Source organism: Paracoccidioides lutzii (assembly GCF_000150705.2).
Source record: "Paracoccidioides lutzii Pb01 unplaced genomic scaffold supercont2.8, whole genome shotgun sequence".
Classification (NCBI taxonomy): Eukaryota; Fungi; Ascomycota; class Eurotiomycetes; order Onygenales; family Ajellomycetaceae; genus Paracoccidioides; species Paracoccidioides lutzii.
This window is the reverse complement of record NW_015440954.1, coordinates 990,507-1,006,473: the sequence shown is the minus strand read 5'-3', so window position 1 is coordinate 1,006,473 and position 15,967 is coordinate 990,507. Positions and strand designations below refer to the sequence as shown.

The 15,967-nt window shown below is 45.8% G+C and overlaps 9 protein-coding genes across 9 annotated transcripts; 5 read left to right on the top strand and 4 right to left on the bottom strand.

Annotated features, from left to right (window-relative positions):
* Nucleotides 1-2,318: 2,318 nt before the first annotated feature.
* PAAG_11722 (hypothetical protein) lies at nt 2,319-2,543 on the top strand (the record flags this gene model as incomplete). The annotated part of the gene is made up of 1 exon (XM_015847318.1): nt 2,319-2,543. One exon carries the CDS (start codon nt 2,319-2,321, stop codon nt 2,541-2,543), a length of 225 nt encoding a protein of 74 aa, XP_015703107.1.
* Nucleotides 2,544-2,727: 184 nt separating this feature from the next.
* PAAG_03267 (phosphotransferase enzyme family protein) lies at nt 2,728-4,086 on the bottom strand (the record flags this gene model as incomplete). The annotated part of the gene is made up of 1 exon (XM_002794676.2): nt 2,728-4,086. One exon carries the CDS (start codon nt 4,084-4,086, stop codon nt 2,728-2,730), a length of 1,359 nt encoding a protein of 452 aa, XP_002794722.2.
* Nucleotides 4,087-5,206: 1,120 nt separating this feature from the next.
* PAAG_03266 (hypothetical protein) lies at nt 5,207-5,601 on the bottom strand (the record flags this gene model as incomplete). Its single annotated transcript, XM_015844903.1, has 2 exons — nt 5,207-5,347; nt 5,497-5,601. The coding sequence occupies 2 exons, from the start codon at nt 5,599-5,601 to the stop codon at nt 5,207-5,209; spliced, it is 246 nt and encodes an 81-aa protein (XP_015702109.1).
* A 321-nt stretch (nt 5,602-5,922) lies between these two features.
* On the top strand, nt 5,923-6,648 carry PAAG_03265 (hypothetical protein; the record flags this gene model as incomplete). Its single annotated transcript, XM_002794674.2, has 1 exon — nt 5,923-6,648. One exon carries the CDS (start codon nt 5,923-5,925, stop codon nt 6,646-6,648), a length of 726 nt encoding a protein of 241 aa, XP_002794720.2.
* Nucleotides 6,649-7,420: 772 nt separating this feature from the next.
* Nucleotides 7,421-7,822, top strand: PAAG_03264 (hypothetical protein; the record flags this gene model as incomplete). Its single annotated transcript, XM_002794673.1, has 2 exons — nt 7,421-7,590; nt 7,702-7,822. The coding sequence occupies 2 exons, from the start codon at nt 7,421-7,423 to the stop codon at nt 7,820-7,822; spliced, it is 291 nt and encodes a 96-aa protein (XP_002794719.1).
* Nucleotides 7,823-8,382: 560 nt separating this feature from the next.
* On the bottom strand, nt 8,383-8,949 carry PAAG_03263 (hypothetical protein; the record flags this gene model as incomplete). The annotated part of the gene is made up of 1 exon (XM_002794672.1): nt 8,383-8,949. The coding sequence occupies one exon, from the start codon at nt 8,947-8,949 to the stop codon at nt 8,383-8,385; it is 567 nt and encodes a 188-aa protein (XP_002794718.1).
* Nucleotides 8,950-10,294: 1,345 nt separating this feature from the next.
* On the top strand, nt 10,295-11,587 carry PAAG_03261 (metallo-beta-lactamase family protein; the record flags this gene model as incomplete). The annotated part of the gene is made up of 3 exons (XM_002794670.2): nt 10,295-10,398; nt 10,605-11,226; nt 11,390-11,587. 3 exons carry the CDS (start codon nt 10,295-10,297, stop codon nt 11,585-11,587), a joined length of 924 nt encoding a protein of 307 aa, XP_002794716.1.
* A 542-nt stretch (nt 11,588-12,129) lies between these two features.
* Nucleotides 12,130-13,017, bottom strand: PAAG_03260 (hypothetical protein; the record flags this gene model as incomplete). The annotated part of the gene is made up of 1 exon (XM_002794669.2): nt 12,130-13,017. One exon carries the CDS (start codon nt 13,015-13,017, stop codon nt 12,130-12,132), a length of 888 nt encoding a protein of 295 aa, XP_002794715.1.
* Nucleotides 13,018-13,370: 353 nt separating this feature from the next.
* PAAG_03259 (nucleolar GTP-binding protein) lies at nt 13,371-15,502 on the top strand (the record flags this gene model as incomplete). The annotated part of the gene is made up of 3 exons (XM_015844902.1): nt 13,371-13,468; nt 13,540-14,278; nt 14,660-15,502. The coding sequence occupies 3 exons, from the start codon at nt 13,371-13,373 to the stop codon at nt 15,500-15,502; spliced, it is 1,680 nt and encodes a 559-aa protein (XP_015702108.1).
* Between the last annotated feature and the right edge of the window lie 465 nt (nt 15,503-15,967).

Genomic DNA, 15,967 nt, shown 5'->3' with positions numbered 1-15,967 from the left:
TGTTCCGTCAGCAGAGAGTGCAATTCAACCTCAGTCACAGCGCATTCCCACATTTGGTTGTCAGTGTGAATGGAGCTTGGGATGGGTCGATTTCTCTTGATGAATCTCAACAATTGTCATTGAATCTATTTTTATTTTTAATTTTATTTTTTTTTGGCAACCTTCGCGATCTCAACAATTTTAAATTACCCGGCCGTAGCCGGGTTATGCTGTAGGTTTTTGGCGACATCTTTTACCGAAACCCAGTTTGAAAAACTTGCTCCATTCGTTGGCGATGTTGGTGACACTTCTTTCGTTATGAGTACATCATACATGTATTTTCCATTCATGACGGGCCGAAGTGAAGTGCGGAAAGGAGGCACTTGATATTGCAGATCGGCAGAATACGCACAGCATGATTCTCTCAGGAAGTGGATCCGTCAGGCTCTTCAGGCTCATGAAGCGTAAGAAAGAGCTGCATCGACAGATTCTGGCGTTTTCTGTTTTACATGATCATTGAATGGTCAGGATCTACGCCCATTACCCTGTGATCGACGGAGAGAAGACCACCTATTATCGTCGTTCCATTCGTTCCATTCGGAAATTTAGTTTCGCGGATTTGGACGGCAGAGATATATGGACATCTTACAAGTCTGTGATGGGTTTGTCTAGTGACTGGGAGCCTTTTCATTTTGAATGATTATGTTCCGCTATCGGTGATCTTCCGATTGTCTACTTTGACAGGTCGCAGCGGTCAGAGACACTCCCCAGCCTGAGGTACTATGTCAACCCAAGCTGAGGTTCTCAGAATCAACTGAACTTTCTCAAGGTGTCGAAGGTGTTGCTATACAAGGTTCAAGTTTTGCCTCCCCCCCCCACCCCTTCGCAGAATACTCTCTCAAATACTCCTTAAAAAAATCTACAGAAGCGTTCAAAGTGCCAAGGAAAAGACGCAAATAGTTATGATTATAGAAATCATGGAAATGATGATCCACCTGGGCAAGTAATTCCATACTAATGAGCCATCATTTCATCGCCACCTCGATGGAATGAGTGAATGATAAAGATTTGTGTAAAGGAAAGGATGAATGACTAAAACCAGCAAATCTTTCACTCAGTGACTTATAACCGCAAAAACGTCTCTCATCGGGCTTAAATGTCTTTCGGGGACGAACCCATCAAGAAGCCGTTACCAAAACAAGATCCTTGTTGGAAAGTTACGGTAGACTGGGGTTTTTGCTCGAAATCAAAAGATGGACGGACAATAGTCGATCAAAAACAATTTCCCAGCCTATATATCCGCATCCGCATCCTCATTCCCCCCAGACCATAGCAATCACTTGTGCAAGCTGTCTTGCTGCCAAGGTTGTATGCATAAACCAACACTGCCTCCTCACGATATCTTTCTGCTATCGGGCTTCACGGCTTCCTTGTCCATTGGAAGTTATAAGTGTGTCCTATATAGCGGAACTCACTTTGCCATCTGATCTGTTCCGCATGCAAGGGTGATTATAAGGTCGCGGCCTGGAATAACAGTGGCTATTAGGTAGTAATTTGCTGTTACGCAATACTACCCAAGTTGTCCATCTCTGATTCTACGACTGTATGTTATTTTGTGTAGTGCCTTCCGGGTCGTCCCGTTCACAAAATTAACGCAACCCACCGATCTAGTTGGTCAGTTCGGTTGACAACTTATTATCCTTGTCCAATTGCCCAGTGCCACGTATTTCCATTTTTGTCAAAAAAAGAAAAAGAATAAAATAAAGAAATAAAAGCATTGTCGATCCAGGAGAGAAACATTGGCGCTTCGGAATTTCTTTTGAAACAATAGGGACACTTGTAAAACGCAGAATGCCGTCGGAGCGGTGCCATTCTGTAAGAGTGAGTCCCACTTATAAACGCATGCATCTAATCCAATCATGCTCGTAGCAGCTCCGAAAAGGTAGGATGAGAGACGATCCGAGCCACGAAGCACACAATCAACAGGTAAGAACCAGGAGAAGTTTTGGGCTCCATATTGGGTCATCCCGCACTAAATACATCAGACCTATGATTATCCTACGGTCAGGATATCCTTTGAGATGGTCGGGACTTCCTGGATGGAAGCACGAAGAAGACACATTGGCATATAGAGATATCCGGTTTTGTGGGCATCCATGTTGAGCAGTCTTTGTAATATATCTCTGATAGACATCCCCTCTCCATATTCAAACGGAATCACCCCCATCAACGCAAATTTGTACTTTCGTACCACCTTAACTATAACGTCTGTCTCACGCAGCCAGAACCTTTATCAAGCATCCCTCTAATTGGCGTTACGGTCAACTCAAAAAAAAAATATGAGCACCACGAGCGGTGCTGGAGGGGGTGGGAATAACCTGTCCTATAAGCTCCCCTTGCCTAAGGACGAAGAAATACTTGAGCTAGCCGCGAAAGCGTCAAGGGAACGCAGAGAAGAGACGAAGGAAATAAGAGAAAAGCAACAGGCTAACCGAGAATTGATGGAAAGGGCAAGGAGAGATTCTAAGGAGCGTCAACAAGGAGGTCAAAGTGCCACCACCTAAGAGTTGGCTTCAAGTTAGTACTCAAGTATTGGTTGCTACAGACCATGAATTCTGAAGAGTCCTAGGTTTCTCCGACCCTCTCTCCGCTATTGACTTGATGGCCGTCAATTGTGGGCCTTATTGAGATTGTGGAGAGAACTCATAGTGTTGCTGATGATTTCATGTCAAAAGATTCACTATAGGCTTACAACAATGCATATTCCTTCTCATAAGCCGCATTCTGCTCCATCTTCATCTGTACAAATGACTCTAAGTCTCCTCGTAGCTTGTCGTCAAGCAAGTTGACATCAGCTTTACCCCCATAATAAATCATGTCTAACTGGCGATAAAAGATCGCATCCACATCTAAGCTCTTTCTAGCTGCGAAATTGAACCAGAACTCTCCGCTCGTCCAAGAGTTGCGCATTAGCTTGGAAATGCATTGCATACCGGGCTTTCTGCTACACTTCTCAGCCTCTATCTGCTCCAGGGCGTATAAAAACTGTTCCAGTCTAGGTGTATACTGAGCCACAAACTCTTCCATGGTATAGCCTCGTTCCAGCCACATATCCGGGCCTACCAACAATAGCCACCAGGGTGGATCACAAGCGAACTGTGCGGGCATAGCATTTGTGAACTCAAGGTCAAGGACTGCGGTGATCTGTAAGGTTTCGCTGTTCACCATAATGTTGGCAGGTCGGAAGTCATCACAAAAGAGTTTGAAAGGACCGTTCTCATTGATACAGTTCTTTGCAGCTAGCTGCTGAAACAGATGGCGCGCAATATACCGCCTCATAGCATCCATAGGATCAATGGCGAGGTTGCGCTGGGTGTGGAGGTGAACCAAGTGTTGGTCCGCAAGACTCTTGAAGTATTCATTTGCAGATGCAAAGCGCTCCGTAGGTAATCGATTAATTGGATAACCCGTGCATGTGGCCAGTTCGTTCATATTATATGTCAAGGGCCTTCCAGTGACGGCCCATGTATTTGCGCCTTCAGCGACTTCCGATATAGCTCCGATGTGAGTGAAATCGAGGTTGTAAAGTTGAAGCATGAAATCAGCTATCTGACGGTACACAATGTTCAATGTGGTGTCATCAATATCAGGGTTCAGTATTTCCTTTTCTTGATTGTTCGCAGTCGGCTTCTTCAAGATGTCTGACAAATGTATTCCTTCGACGTATTCCATGATGATAAAAGGCCCTAATTGCTGAGGGCTGTCCACAGTTAAACCCCAGCTTATCAAACGAGGCAGAGGAATGCTGGTTCGTTGGCGAAGGAATTTCATAACTTGCACCTCTTTCTCCACTTTTTCATCCCGGAAAGCTGTAAACCCAGGTTTAGTGAACCGGATTACAGCGTCAGAGCAAGTATCTTTAAATTTAATACGAATGCAGATATTAAAGGAACCCCGATAAAAACGGACAATCCTCTCGGGAACACCACCCTGGCGACGGAGAGCGACGAAATCAGCTATTTCTTCTATGGAATCCAGAACTCTGTCCTTCCAAGCTACCCATTCTGCTTCACCCTTTGCCTCGGCGATCTCGTCAGCAGAAGTCATCGTCACTTGATCACCAGTAAGACGCAAGAGCCTTGGGGCCGATTTGGGTGACGAGACCGCTGGTTTGCCGTCCAGATTCCCTTTTGCACGCGGTCAAGGTCTCTGAACCTAAAATAATACTGGAAAATAAGATGTGGTTGGTTCTGGTGAAGTTGTGGTGAAGAAGTTTGTAGCTGCATTCATTGAACTAGATGGAGAGGAAATAGCAAGAAAACGCAGAGATAGATCATTAGGAGCATAATAGGGGGTTATGATGACTAAGAGTCACTCCCCTTTTTTGCGGATCGAGCAGAAGCGAAGAGCAGCAATTATTTAGTGCCTTTCTCTTGCCAGAGAATTTCCTTTTTCAGCGATCATTGAAATACAGAGTTTACTTGCATACTGGCGTTCTTGGGGCTGCTTCGGATGCATTCTCGTGCTCTGGTTGGCCGAAGTGAAGTTATGTTCCCCTGGCCGGTAACCAACAACTGCAACAGCCCGTATACCGAAGATGCCAACCAGCAAAATAAACAAAGCAGAACTCGTGCTCTGGTTGGTCGAAGAGAAGTTAACAGTCATGCGATTTCCCCTGGCCTGTAGTTGTCAACGACTCTGCCAGCAAATTTAAACAAGCAGTTGACAGCTTCAGTCTCCACTGCTATCCTATTGCTCTGTTTCAAATAGACCATTTTAGCTTCTTTACTGCTGCTTGTTGTGGCTTCAAAGACTTTCACATTCTAATCATAACTTAGGGCTTCATGTAATCAAAGATGCCTTGGCCTGCAGATGGCCTGCAAATGTTTCTCCCTTCTTTGTAGGAATCTATGTGCAGCTTTCCATCTCAAACAGTTAATGACTGGATTGCAGACTTCTCTTTTGTATGAATGCATCTGAATTCATGCAGTTCTTCATTCTTTCAATTTCTATTGCGTTGATAACACTGCTCCTGTGTTGAAATCTCTATATCACAACAAAGGAGCCGGTCTCTCATACAGTTCCGTCTCAAAACTTCTCAGAGCCTGAGAACTTTATTCTATAGCAGAAAGAAGTGGAGGAGGAGGAGGAGCCTGTGGATGTAGAGGCTGAATCAGACAGCTGCAAGCACCCGTGCCCTGAAGAGGGTGAAGGGGAGCCAGGCCCCTTAATCAAACAGCCTGGCAAAGCCAAGAAGTAGGAGCGGGAGGAGAATGTCGAGATCATAGACCTCAAAGATATGGAGATTGCTCATTTTCAGGCGGAGAACATGGTCTTGAACGCCAAAGTCAATAATGTCAGGGGCCCCCTGAAGGAAGGAGTAGTTAGTATATTTTTTTTTTTTTTTTTTTTTTTGAAAAATGAATATGTTACAGGCTGTTGAGTTAAGATCTCTTTTTATCTGTAATTTCTCTTGTACTGCTAACTGCGCTGTCTTCTCTTAGCACTGCTTGTTACCGTTACCATTTTCTGGTTACATTCGGTCAATGAAACATAGAAAACAAGTGGAAACAATGTGTCTAGCTTGCCTTTGGCTGGATTCCTGCCGCTGCTGGTCTTCATGGCGGATATGGAATGATGGTAAGGTGGAAGGCTACGGCTTCTTAGCAGAGTGGATGGTTTATGGGAGAACGCCATTCTTATACCACGAAAGCTCGTGACCAACTGGTTTTAGCACCTGAAGGCATCCTTGTGAAAGACGGGCTAGATCTCGGAAACTAACTACCTGACAAGGAGTACATCGAGTTGCTGCGATCGATACAGGTAAGGTCAGCCGGTCTATGACAATAAGTGAGGAAATTTATTGGTGTCATTCTTTACAAAAACTGAATATCATTAGACAATCTAATGAGGCGGTAACAAAATGGAATTGAGTGCAGTAACATGTCGCGGCTAAACCTTGGACCGCGTCTTCTTGGGGTGGGTCCTCAGGAGCGGCCCCCCACGTCGCTTGAGGGATTCGCGATTCTCTACCTTCCCAGGCCTGACGTGGAACTCGTGGACCAGCTTCTCTCATCAAGGGATCAGATCACGTTCAGGTTGCCAAGAAGGGTCGTAGCCCCTTCATTTCACAAAGTTCCAGCGCATCTCTTGATCATCTTCCTCGATCACCATCGACTTAAGGATTTCATCGACCAGCCACTCCTCCGTTATCCCTCCACCATCTTCAACCAATACTGTCAGTGGTGGGTTCTGGCCCTCGGAGTTGCCCTCGACATTCCCGACACTGATTTCCCGGCTGCATGTACTGGGCGCAATGAGGGAAATTGGGATTCTATCATTGTAATTCAGACCCGATCATCGTCATCAAGAATGATGGGTGTATCTGGCATCTTAAGAATCCACGCAAGTATAGAGGGGATCGGGCATTTAGGACTTGGGACCCCGACACAACATCAGCTCATTTGCGAACCAATCCCGCCGTGTCCTCGCCAGTGGCGAGCTGATGGCGTGCGCAGTATGAGCACCTGCAGGCCTAGAAGATGGACCAAGGACAGAAATTTGGCCACAAACAGCAGAAAACTACGCAGCAACGTAGATATCATCATGGAGCGGGCAAAAATTGATGCCAAAATTGAGCTACCGCTCCCAGTCTATACCCCACGTTGAATGATCCCAATATCCCGCATGCAAAAGTTGGTCAAAATACTAGTAAAATAAAGGGGGGTAAAATTGCGCGCCGCCCTTCGTCCTGTGACACCAACCGCCATACTTTACAGAAATGCTGATGAATCGCAACCCTCCCCACTTCTGATTCCCTAAACGGTAGCATCGACCGATGCCCGTTCTCGACACGATTGTCATGCGTCCTCTGCCTCCTGGTGCGTTGAACACAAATCTCCAGGAGTAGAGCAAGCCCCCCTTTGATTTATCATGTAGAAGAGCAGAAAATGTAAAGATGGGTAACACTGGCATCGCATCACAATGACACACTATTCCCTTCTCTTCATTTGATTTTAGCGCCAGGATACCAAACCTGAAACCCTGTCTCCAGTGGAGGCCTTCGTTGTCGTTGATTCAGCAACTTGCTACCGGCCAAGAGGCAACATAAGTGTGACCAAGAATTCACCCGTGCTGGAGTAGTTTGGGCCTTGTCCACGTCGCCCATCGGCCACGCCGCAAGGCTTGGAAATGCAGAGATATTTCTTTCCTTCGCTGTGGCACATCACCATTGAGACATGCCCCAGTCTCTGAAAAAGGGAGAAATTTTCAATTTTCATGAGCAAGAGCACAAGTTGGGGCCAGCCAACATAGAATGCATTTCATTACAAAGTTATTTCAACTTTGACCCGAGAAAACCTTAAATAGGGGAAGTAACAAAACAAGCCACGCATATGAACAAATTAGGGTGGTCAGGTATCGAGAGATAGAGCATCAGATTATGCGGGAAATCGTCATAGAAATGGCAAGAGAGGGGGCTGTAAACATAGGACCTGGAATGGGGGAGGACGTTTCTATGGAGGATGTGGGTGTAGACAGCGTGGAGCAAATGGAAGAAACAGAGAAGATTCCAGGGCCTGGGCATAAGGGTGAGGATCCAAATGGACTCGCGTGAGTGAAGATGAGCGTGGGTGAGGGAGGGTGACTGGTGAAGTGTAAAAATTGTAGGTCATTAGAACAGTGAGGTGTGTAGGTTTATATAGGTTAACTATATAACCATAGATGGTGGTCCAGCTGTGGTCGGTGGCACCAACTGCAACCGCAAAAGGGACGGCCGTTTTCCGCCAACGGGAAGGGACCATTTCCCGCCCTGGAGGCCTTCAAAGGCAGATTGCATATGTAATTATTATATACAATTAACAGAACAACTGTAAATGCTAATACTACCAGAGATTTTATCAGGTAGTTATCAATGCAGAGAGTAAATTAATTCTCTCTCATTTTCTTATTAGTTGTCTTTGTTATTAAATATTCTACCATTTTTCCCTTCTCCTAGCTTCTCAGCAGTTCAACAGGTTATAGAAACACTATAAATTTTATAACATTGGAAATGAAATCTATAATTTATTTTTTATTTTTAAAATTGATAGATTATTGTAATTTCTAGATTCAAGATGAACATTTTCAGAACAATGACAAAAGAACCAAGAGAGGAAAAGTAAAAGACCATACCATAAAAGATCAATAGTTTGGCAGAAAACAATTTGCGTATTTCTCCCTTATTCAAAGTAGAAGAGCCAGCACATAGTACCTAGAGCTAACCCGATATCCCATCCGCAGGAATCTCAACATTTGGTAATATAAAGACCAATTCTACATGTTTGATAAGCACCAGAAGCAACTCCAAATTAGGACATCATTTTAATTCATAGGGAAACGAATGAGAGACAATGAAGAATGAACTCACGGGGGATTTGAAGAATCCTGAAAATAACTTAACTCGGTGGAACCCACACTATCCATTCGAAACGCGATCTTCTCCGCCGCAGGACACTCGAAATTAGTCACATTAGAATTCGCCCCGGGACTCAATTTCCGCTCCAGCAACTGGTCTTTCAAAGCTGGCGCGTTCGCAAACGACGTGTTTGTCGTCGCTGCCTTAGCAAGTCTACTAAACTTCACCGCGCCATCGCCTTTGAAGAGAAAGTTCCTCTGTGGGAACAAAAACCAGAGAGAACAACTCATCCCCTTGCTGGAGCTTGGGATGTCGAAGTTGAAGATTGATGAGATGGTTGGGGTGGCTGTGCCATTGTAGGACGTGCCTAGTGCCTTGTCTGGGGCAGTGGAGTCGATGGGAATGATTAGATGCGGGAACTCGAAGCCCTGGGTTAGCTCGCCAGGGCAGGTCTTAGGTGGTTCTCCCTGCATTGGAGCGGGGCCATCACGCCGGACAGTGTTGACGAAGGAGGACTTGTATCTCTGGCCGTTGACTCGTAGGGCCAAGAGGAAGAGGGCGTAGATGGGCTTCATGTTTGCTTAGATGTCCTGGATATGCAGCTGTGTATACGTTGATATGGCTTTTGTTTTCCTGTGCAGCAGGAGCTATATCTTGAATAGAGCTCTATGAGACAAGGAGAATGCCCTATTTATGCATGCGAGAGTGTGTCTGAGAAGAATAGGCTATTTAGAGCCATCGGTTAAAAGCTCTAACTCCTGTCTTGGAGACCGAATTGATTGCTGCTGAGTTGAAGAGATTAGTTGACATTTCCAGCCTCATGGAGGTGATTGTAGTACCACCTCCCGACGGATAACATGATGAAAGAAGAACCGGGCAAATTTGACTACTATCAGAACTGGATTTTGACATGTTTGATAGAAGTAGATATATATATAGGGGCATATGCTGTGCTCGGTGTTTAATTTACAGGGCACCAGGCACCAGTTGTTATACTCAGAGTGGTTCACAGCGTTACATATAAGTTGTCATCCAGAGACAGCTCAAATATGGACCGATAATGCGGCTGGAGAATAGGATAGTATAGACCCATGGCAAGGACGATTTTCCCCTTCCATGGGGGATGGATGTTGGTGAGAAGCAACCTCAGCCAAGAGGCTTGAATTATGAAGCGACCCGGAGTCCTGTCCAAGGAGAAGAACATCCATACATGAGGTGTTCCTAAGACTCCAATCAAAGATTGATTGTACAGTAGCCATTCCTCCGTGAGATATAGAAAATAAGGCTCTCTGAACTATGACGGAGAGTTGCAGGAGAACAGCAACTGCAAGAAAAGTCTTCTTTGACCAGTCAAGATGTCATTGACAGGATAGAAGCCTACTCAGAAGAATTAGCCAGCCTATATAATGGAACCTGACACCGTAGACGGGAAGACATCAAACCAAAGGGGGAAAGCGGCTGTTATACGGAGGACAACCTGTTCCAAGGTGGAGTGAGGATGTGGCGTGCCGTCGGGGATATCTATTATTAATAGATGATGCTGCTATTTCACCAATTTATCTTCCAATGTTGTATTTATCCTCGCTTACCAACAACTCTATCTTCATTCATAGTTTGCTGACCACCGCCACTCTTGTCACAGGTAGATCTCCCCACCTTTCTTTAAAGATTAGAAGTAGCCCTGTACGGATCCTTGACGGTGAATAGAAGTATCGAAACAAAAGCTGTAGACTGCTATATATAAGTGATATTTCTATCTATCGTCTATATAAGTTTGTCAAACTCAACGGCCACACTCGAAACTGGGCCCTTCGAATTCGTTAGCTAACTTAAGTTCCCTATAACTAACTACCGGCGTGAAAAGCCGCCACCAGGGCCAGCGCCAGAGATCCCGCAAAACTGTCAAAACATCCCGCTCCAATGGATCTCTTGATATGTTCAATGTGCGGATCCCAGCATGATACACGGTTCGCCAAATCGTGCAAAATATGCGATGATCCACGACAATATATCCCACAGGAAGGGTGAGATTCCTCAGCGAATTCTGAACAAGGCGTTCTATTTTACCATATCCCCTTTCCTCGCGCCCTGCTACCACCATCACCTTTAGCTTAACATACATGAAAACATACCACCCCGGGGCTTGAATTATTGGAGATAAGAAAACAAGGACATAACAACTAACGAAGAGGCATATCAACTTCGTCCCTTCTGCCACCCCTCATCACAGACAATCATGGACAACACTTCGCCAGCTGCAACAATCCAAAAAATACCACAATGAGTTCCGCATGGATAAGAACCATTCAGGTCTTATCAGTATCCTCACCGTGCCGCAAGTAGGCATTGGCCAACGGGCCTTCCTGTGCTGCACCCCTGCCGGTAACGTGCTCTGGGACTGCATCACATATATCGACGACGACACGATCCGTCAGATCAAAGAGCTGGGCGGCATCAAGGCAATTGTCATCTCACATCCGCACTACTACTCTACCTCCGTCCATTGGGCAGAGGAATTCCATTGTCCCGTCTACATATCCGCTGATGATGAAGAGTTCCTGATGCGTCATGCCCCTACGACAAGGTTAATTACCGCAGCCCAAAGTGCGAAGGGCCACGATTCGTTTCCCGGCCATTTGCTTTGGGAAGGCAAGGAGTTGAATCTTCTAGATGGCGCATTTACGGCTATCAAAGTTGGTGGTCACTTTCCTGGGAGCTCAGTGCTGCTGTGGAAGGAGGCGAAGAAACTCCTGATTGCAGATAGCATCATGGTGGTACCAAGTGGAGTGTATCATGTTGATCGTTTGCCCGGAACCACGTCGTTTTCGTTCATGTGGTCGTACCCTAATTTTGTAAGTTGCTTCGATTTACTTATTTATTTTTTTATCTCCCACCATTTCTGCTTATTTTTAGCATTCCACTCTGTTCCGGAATCCCACATCAAATAGTCTATAGTGACAACTGCTGACGGAATGGGAATTTTTTTCAACTCTTCCCTCTCCCTCATGTAAACAGATTCCCTTACCCCCAAATGATGTGTATGCAATTTGGAAATCCCTCGCCCACCTTGACTTTGAAGACACGCATTCCGCGTTTTGGGGGCGGGATACGATTGGTCAGAGCAAGAAGAGGCTTTTGGAGAGTGCACAGATATATATTAAAGCTGCGGGATATGTTGACCATGCGATTCATCAAGAGAACTTCAAGGAGTAGCTAGTAGGATAATACGCCTTATGCTGTGTCTGTGGCATATATTTGTTTGCTGACGACCTTTATGAGCAAAACGAGGAGAGAACACTCTGATGTTTAATCCTACGAATCTTACTCATGAAGATATTAATAATCTTTTGAAAGGATTTTATTTTGTTTCTCGATCCCGCAGAGCTGCTCTGACATAGTACATTTATCGGTCTTTCCCCTATGTGAAAGGGACCCTTGTGCGAGAGTAAATTCACCCATCATCATTTGCTTCAGTAGCACTCCGTAGGAAAAAGTATGCATGCTATGTTTAGGATTGTATATTTGTGAAAATAAACCTTCGAACAAGTTTATCATACGTTGATGCTATAAACACATCCGGAATAGAGCAAGAGTCTTTTTGTACAGTAAGATTTGGAAAGCAGGGAAATGACCAAAATCAGACAGTATACTGTTACAAATCGAACAATAGAGAACAGTTAAACCGCCAGAGCAACCGCTCTAGTTACATCGGTAGGGTAAGGAAGTAGGGAGGTTTTAGTATCAGACACGTCAACTTAAATAGCTCCTCCGGTAAGCTCCTCGGCAATCTTCTTCACTCTCTTCTCCCCCAGACTCCAAATCGTAGCTTGTGTCTTTCCCTTATGCACCAGAGACTCAATAGTGGATGGGGGACCTAAGTTCCAGATATTCTCTCCAACATCCTCATCGTTCGACCATGCTGGATTCTCGCCCTCGGGGAAGACCCGTTCGATTTCCGCATTCAGCTGCTCTTCATTAATGATGAAATTTCGGGCGTTCATGTACAGAGAGTGGAGACTGTCAATTCTCTGTTGCCTCTTGCTTTGCTGCTTCGAAGCATATTTCGAACGGGAAGCTTCGAGTCGCTGTTCCACATTAGGATCGGGGAGAATCCGCATCTTGCTCGGTTTCATGACTTGAATCGTAGACGGTTGCATTAACCGGTCATCTTCTCGAGGGCCCTGCGCAAGAATCTGTTCACGCTGCGCTATTTTGGCGCTGCTTCGTTTTGCTTTATATGCGTCGCTTTTCTGCTTGCGCGCGTATAGTTCGACTAGACCCTCGCGCAAATTTTGGCGGCGGATGGCAGCCATTCTCTTTTTCCATTCCACATAGTCGAATTGAGGGTCTCCAGGCTGAAGTTTAGGTTTATTGCTTGATGGCTCGGGTGTGGCAGCCTCAACATACGCAGTCGTTGGCTTGTCCGGTCGGCGGGGAGGGAATAGTTCTCGGGGCACAGGAAGCACACCCTTCACCGCAGGTTTGTTGGGATAATAGGGTTGTATCGGACGGGGAATCTCGATGAATTTTGGCGACTCTGGCTTGACCATTGGGCTGGGGGTGGAACTGAAGGCCCGGACCTGCGCTCTGGCAGACCTGCAGGCTCGGCAGAGAGACATGGCCGACTTTGCGGAGGTAACCATGACGGCGATTGACAATTGGGGAGGTGAGATATGCGGTTTACCCCCAACTTCCTTTCAAACGGTCATATAGGGAGATGGGAATCGAAGTTTTATGCGTAGGCCGCAAGCGCTTAAAAGGTGAGGTTAGCTTTTGAACATCTGCACAAAAGCAAGGGTTGTTGATTAGTCATCCGAAGCAATTTTGGCAACGCTCTTTAAGTCAAAAGAGACCAAGAAAAATTCTGGGATATTTGAACATTTCTCTGTTAAGCTGTTGAATTTCTCACCAGCCCACATATTTTGCTGCCAACCACCACAAGTACCCAGACACCTAGACGGAGTGGTGGCATTTGATTCACATATTTCTCTTCTCTATGGGTACCGCTAAGAAGGAAGCCGCCCGCAAGTTGCGGGAGGGCAAGACCGGAGATGGAATGGGCAATGTCAAGACAAAGGGCGAAAACTTCTACAGGTACGTAAATGGTTTTCCTTCCCCCTTGGCTTTGTATGAGATCGGCTTCACAGGTACTGATTTTTGTATAGGAGTGCTAAGAAGGTCAAGACTCTTAATATGTTCAAGGATGGTAAAGCGCAACGAAATGCCCGCGGTGAAATCACTAAAGCTGCTTCCTATCAGTCGCGGGACATCCCAAACGCCCGGATAGAGCCCAACAGAAAATGGTTTGGCAATACAAGAGTTATATCGCAAGAGGCTTTGAGCTCCTTTCGTGAAGCAGTCGCTGAGCGTGCTTCGGATCCGTATCAAGTTCTGCTGAAAACAAACAAGTTGCCGATGAGTTTGATCCGCGATGGATCGAACACAAATGGATTGAAGGAGCACAAAGCTAAGATTGCAGTTGAGTCAGCACCGTTTAGTGACACCTTTGGTCCTAAGGCGCAAAGGAAACGAGTCAAACTCGGTGTTGGGACCCTCGAAGATCTTGCTGGCGAATCTGTCAAGATGCACGATACGTATTTGGAACGCCTAGACCAAGCAAAGCTCCTGAGTGGGACATCTGGTGAAGATGCCGAGAATAAGGATGGTGGTGATGTGCTGACAGCTGCGAGAGAGCCTGTTTTCTCCAAAGGCCAGAGTAAGCGCATCTGGAACGAACTGTACAAAGTCATCGACTCTTCCGATGTTGTCATACATGTGCTCGATGCTCGAGACCCTGAGGGCACCCGATGCAGGAGCATTGAAAAGTACATTCATGAGGAGGCACCGCACAAACACTTAATTTTCGTTGTGAACAAGTGTGATTTGGTACCAACCGGCGTTGCTGTAAGTTGAAAAAGAAACACAATTTCCTGTCAATTTTCACCGTTCATATTCCCGTGACATTCCATTCCATTGCTAAGTCAAGGCTTCTTCCTGTGCATATTTCTTGCCACCTATGTCCATGGAAGTATTTTGTCTGTTACAGCTTTGGTAGATTGACACTTGTCCGCCGCCCTAGTTTCTTTCTGAAATCGGGGTTGACAAGCGATCGTTTTGAGAGCTGTCGTATAGGGCTTGTTGTGTCTTGTTTTGAGTTGAGTCCCGCTTCCACTTTATCTGTGGAATAATAGCAGTACTCTTAGTAACATCTCACACATTCCTTTTTTAAATTCACTTTTATCATAAAGTCCAGTTTTGGGTCTCGTTGCTAATTCTCGATTCCAGGCTGCTTGGGTCCGTGCGTTATCAAAGGATCATCCCACTCTCGCATTTCATGCTTCCATTAACAATTCTTTTGGCAAAGGGTCTTTAATACAGCTTCTACGTCAATTTTCTGCTCTACACTCAGACCGTAAACAGATATCGGTTGGTTTCATCGGATACCCGAACACCGGAAAATCATCCATTATCAATACCCTCCGAAAGAAAAAGGTGTGTTCTGTTGCTCCCATTCCTGGGGAAACAAAGGTGTGGCAGTACATCACCTTAATGAAGAGAATCTATTTGATCGACTGCCCTGGTGTCGTTCCACCGAGCAGCAATGATACCGAAGAAGACATCCTTCTTCGGGGAGTTGTGCGAGTGGAAAATGTCGAAAACCCAGAACAATATATCCCCGCTGTTCTCAAGCGGGTTCAGCCTCGCCACATTGAACGAACATACGAAGTCAAGAATTATAAAGATGCCATTGACCTCCTGAGTATCCTCGCAAGAAAAAGCGGGAGACTACTCAGAGGTGGAGAGCCTGATGTCGATGGAGTTGCTAAGATGGTCATTAATGACTTCCTTCGCGGAAAGATCCCATGGTATTCTTCACCACCACATTCTGGTGATGGTCCTGGTCCTGCAGATGAAAAGATTGAAGGTCGTGAGGGACGGCTTGGCGAGATGAGTCGCAAGCGGAAGCGAGATGTCTCTGAAGCTGGAGCCTCAGAAGCCCCGTCCGGCGTTGCAGTTTCGGGGACGGACGACACCGATGCTGACAAGGAGTTTGAGGGATTCGGTGAAAGTGATGAAGATTTACCTGTTGCGGTGGAAGATGCAGAGAACCAAGAAAGTGCCAAGTGATTGGATGTGTAGAAACAAAGTGTATACACTCTTCATGGCATTAAAGTGCCTTGTTGGTAGCGCTTTCAGAAGCGTTCACAGTACTTCCCGCACTACATGAAGGCGCCCGAGATTCCGGACCATGTCGATCCGCAATCAACTGTTCCAGAATAATCATTTTCAACTACGTTGCTACACTGAATGGTATTCCTGACGGTCGTGGGGAGCTCATTGTCTGCCATTTCGCTACTGTTCCGCGTGGTAAACATTCCGGCTTCGTTTGCCAAACGATTTGCGAATTCCAAGCTTCGGCCATATATAGGTAAACTTCCATGAGTAAACAGGGGATGGGAACCGATTTCCATTCAAAATGATACCCCCGGTGTATTCCTGACCCTGGAAACCAAAAGGATTCTCCACAGGTGAATACAAGTCTTCTATATCCAACAACTTTAATCAGGCTTTATTTATATATACTATGAGCTC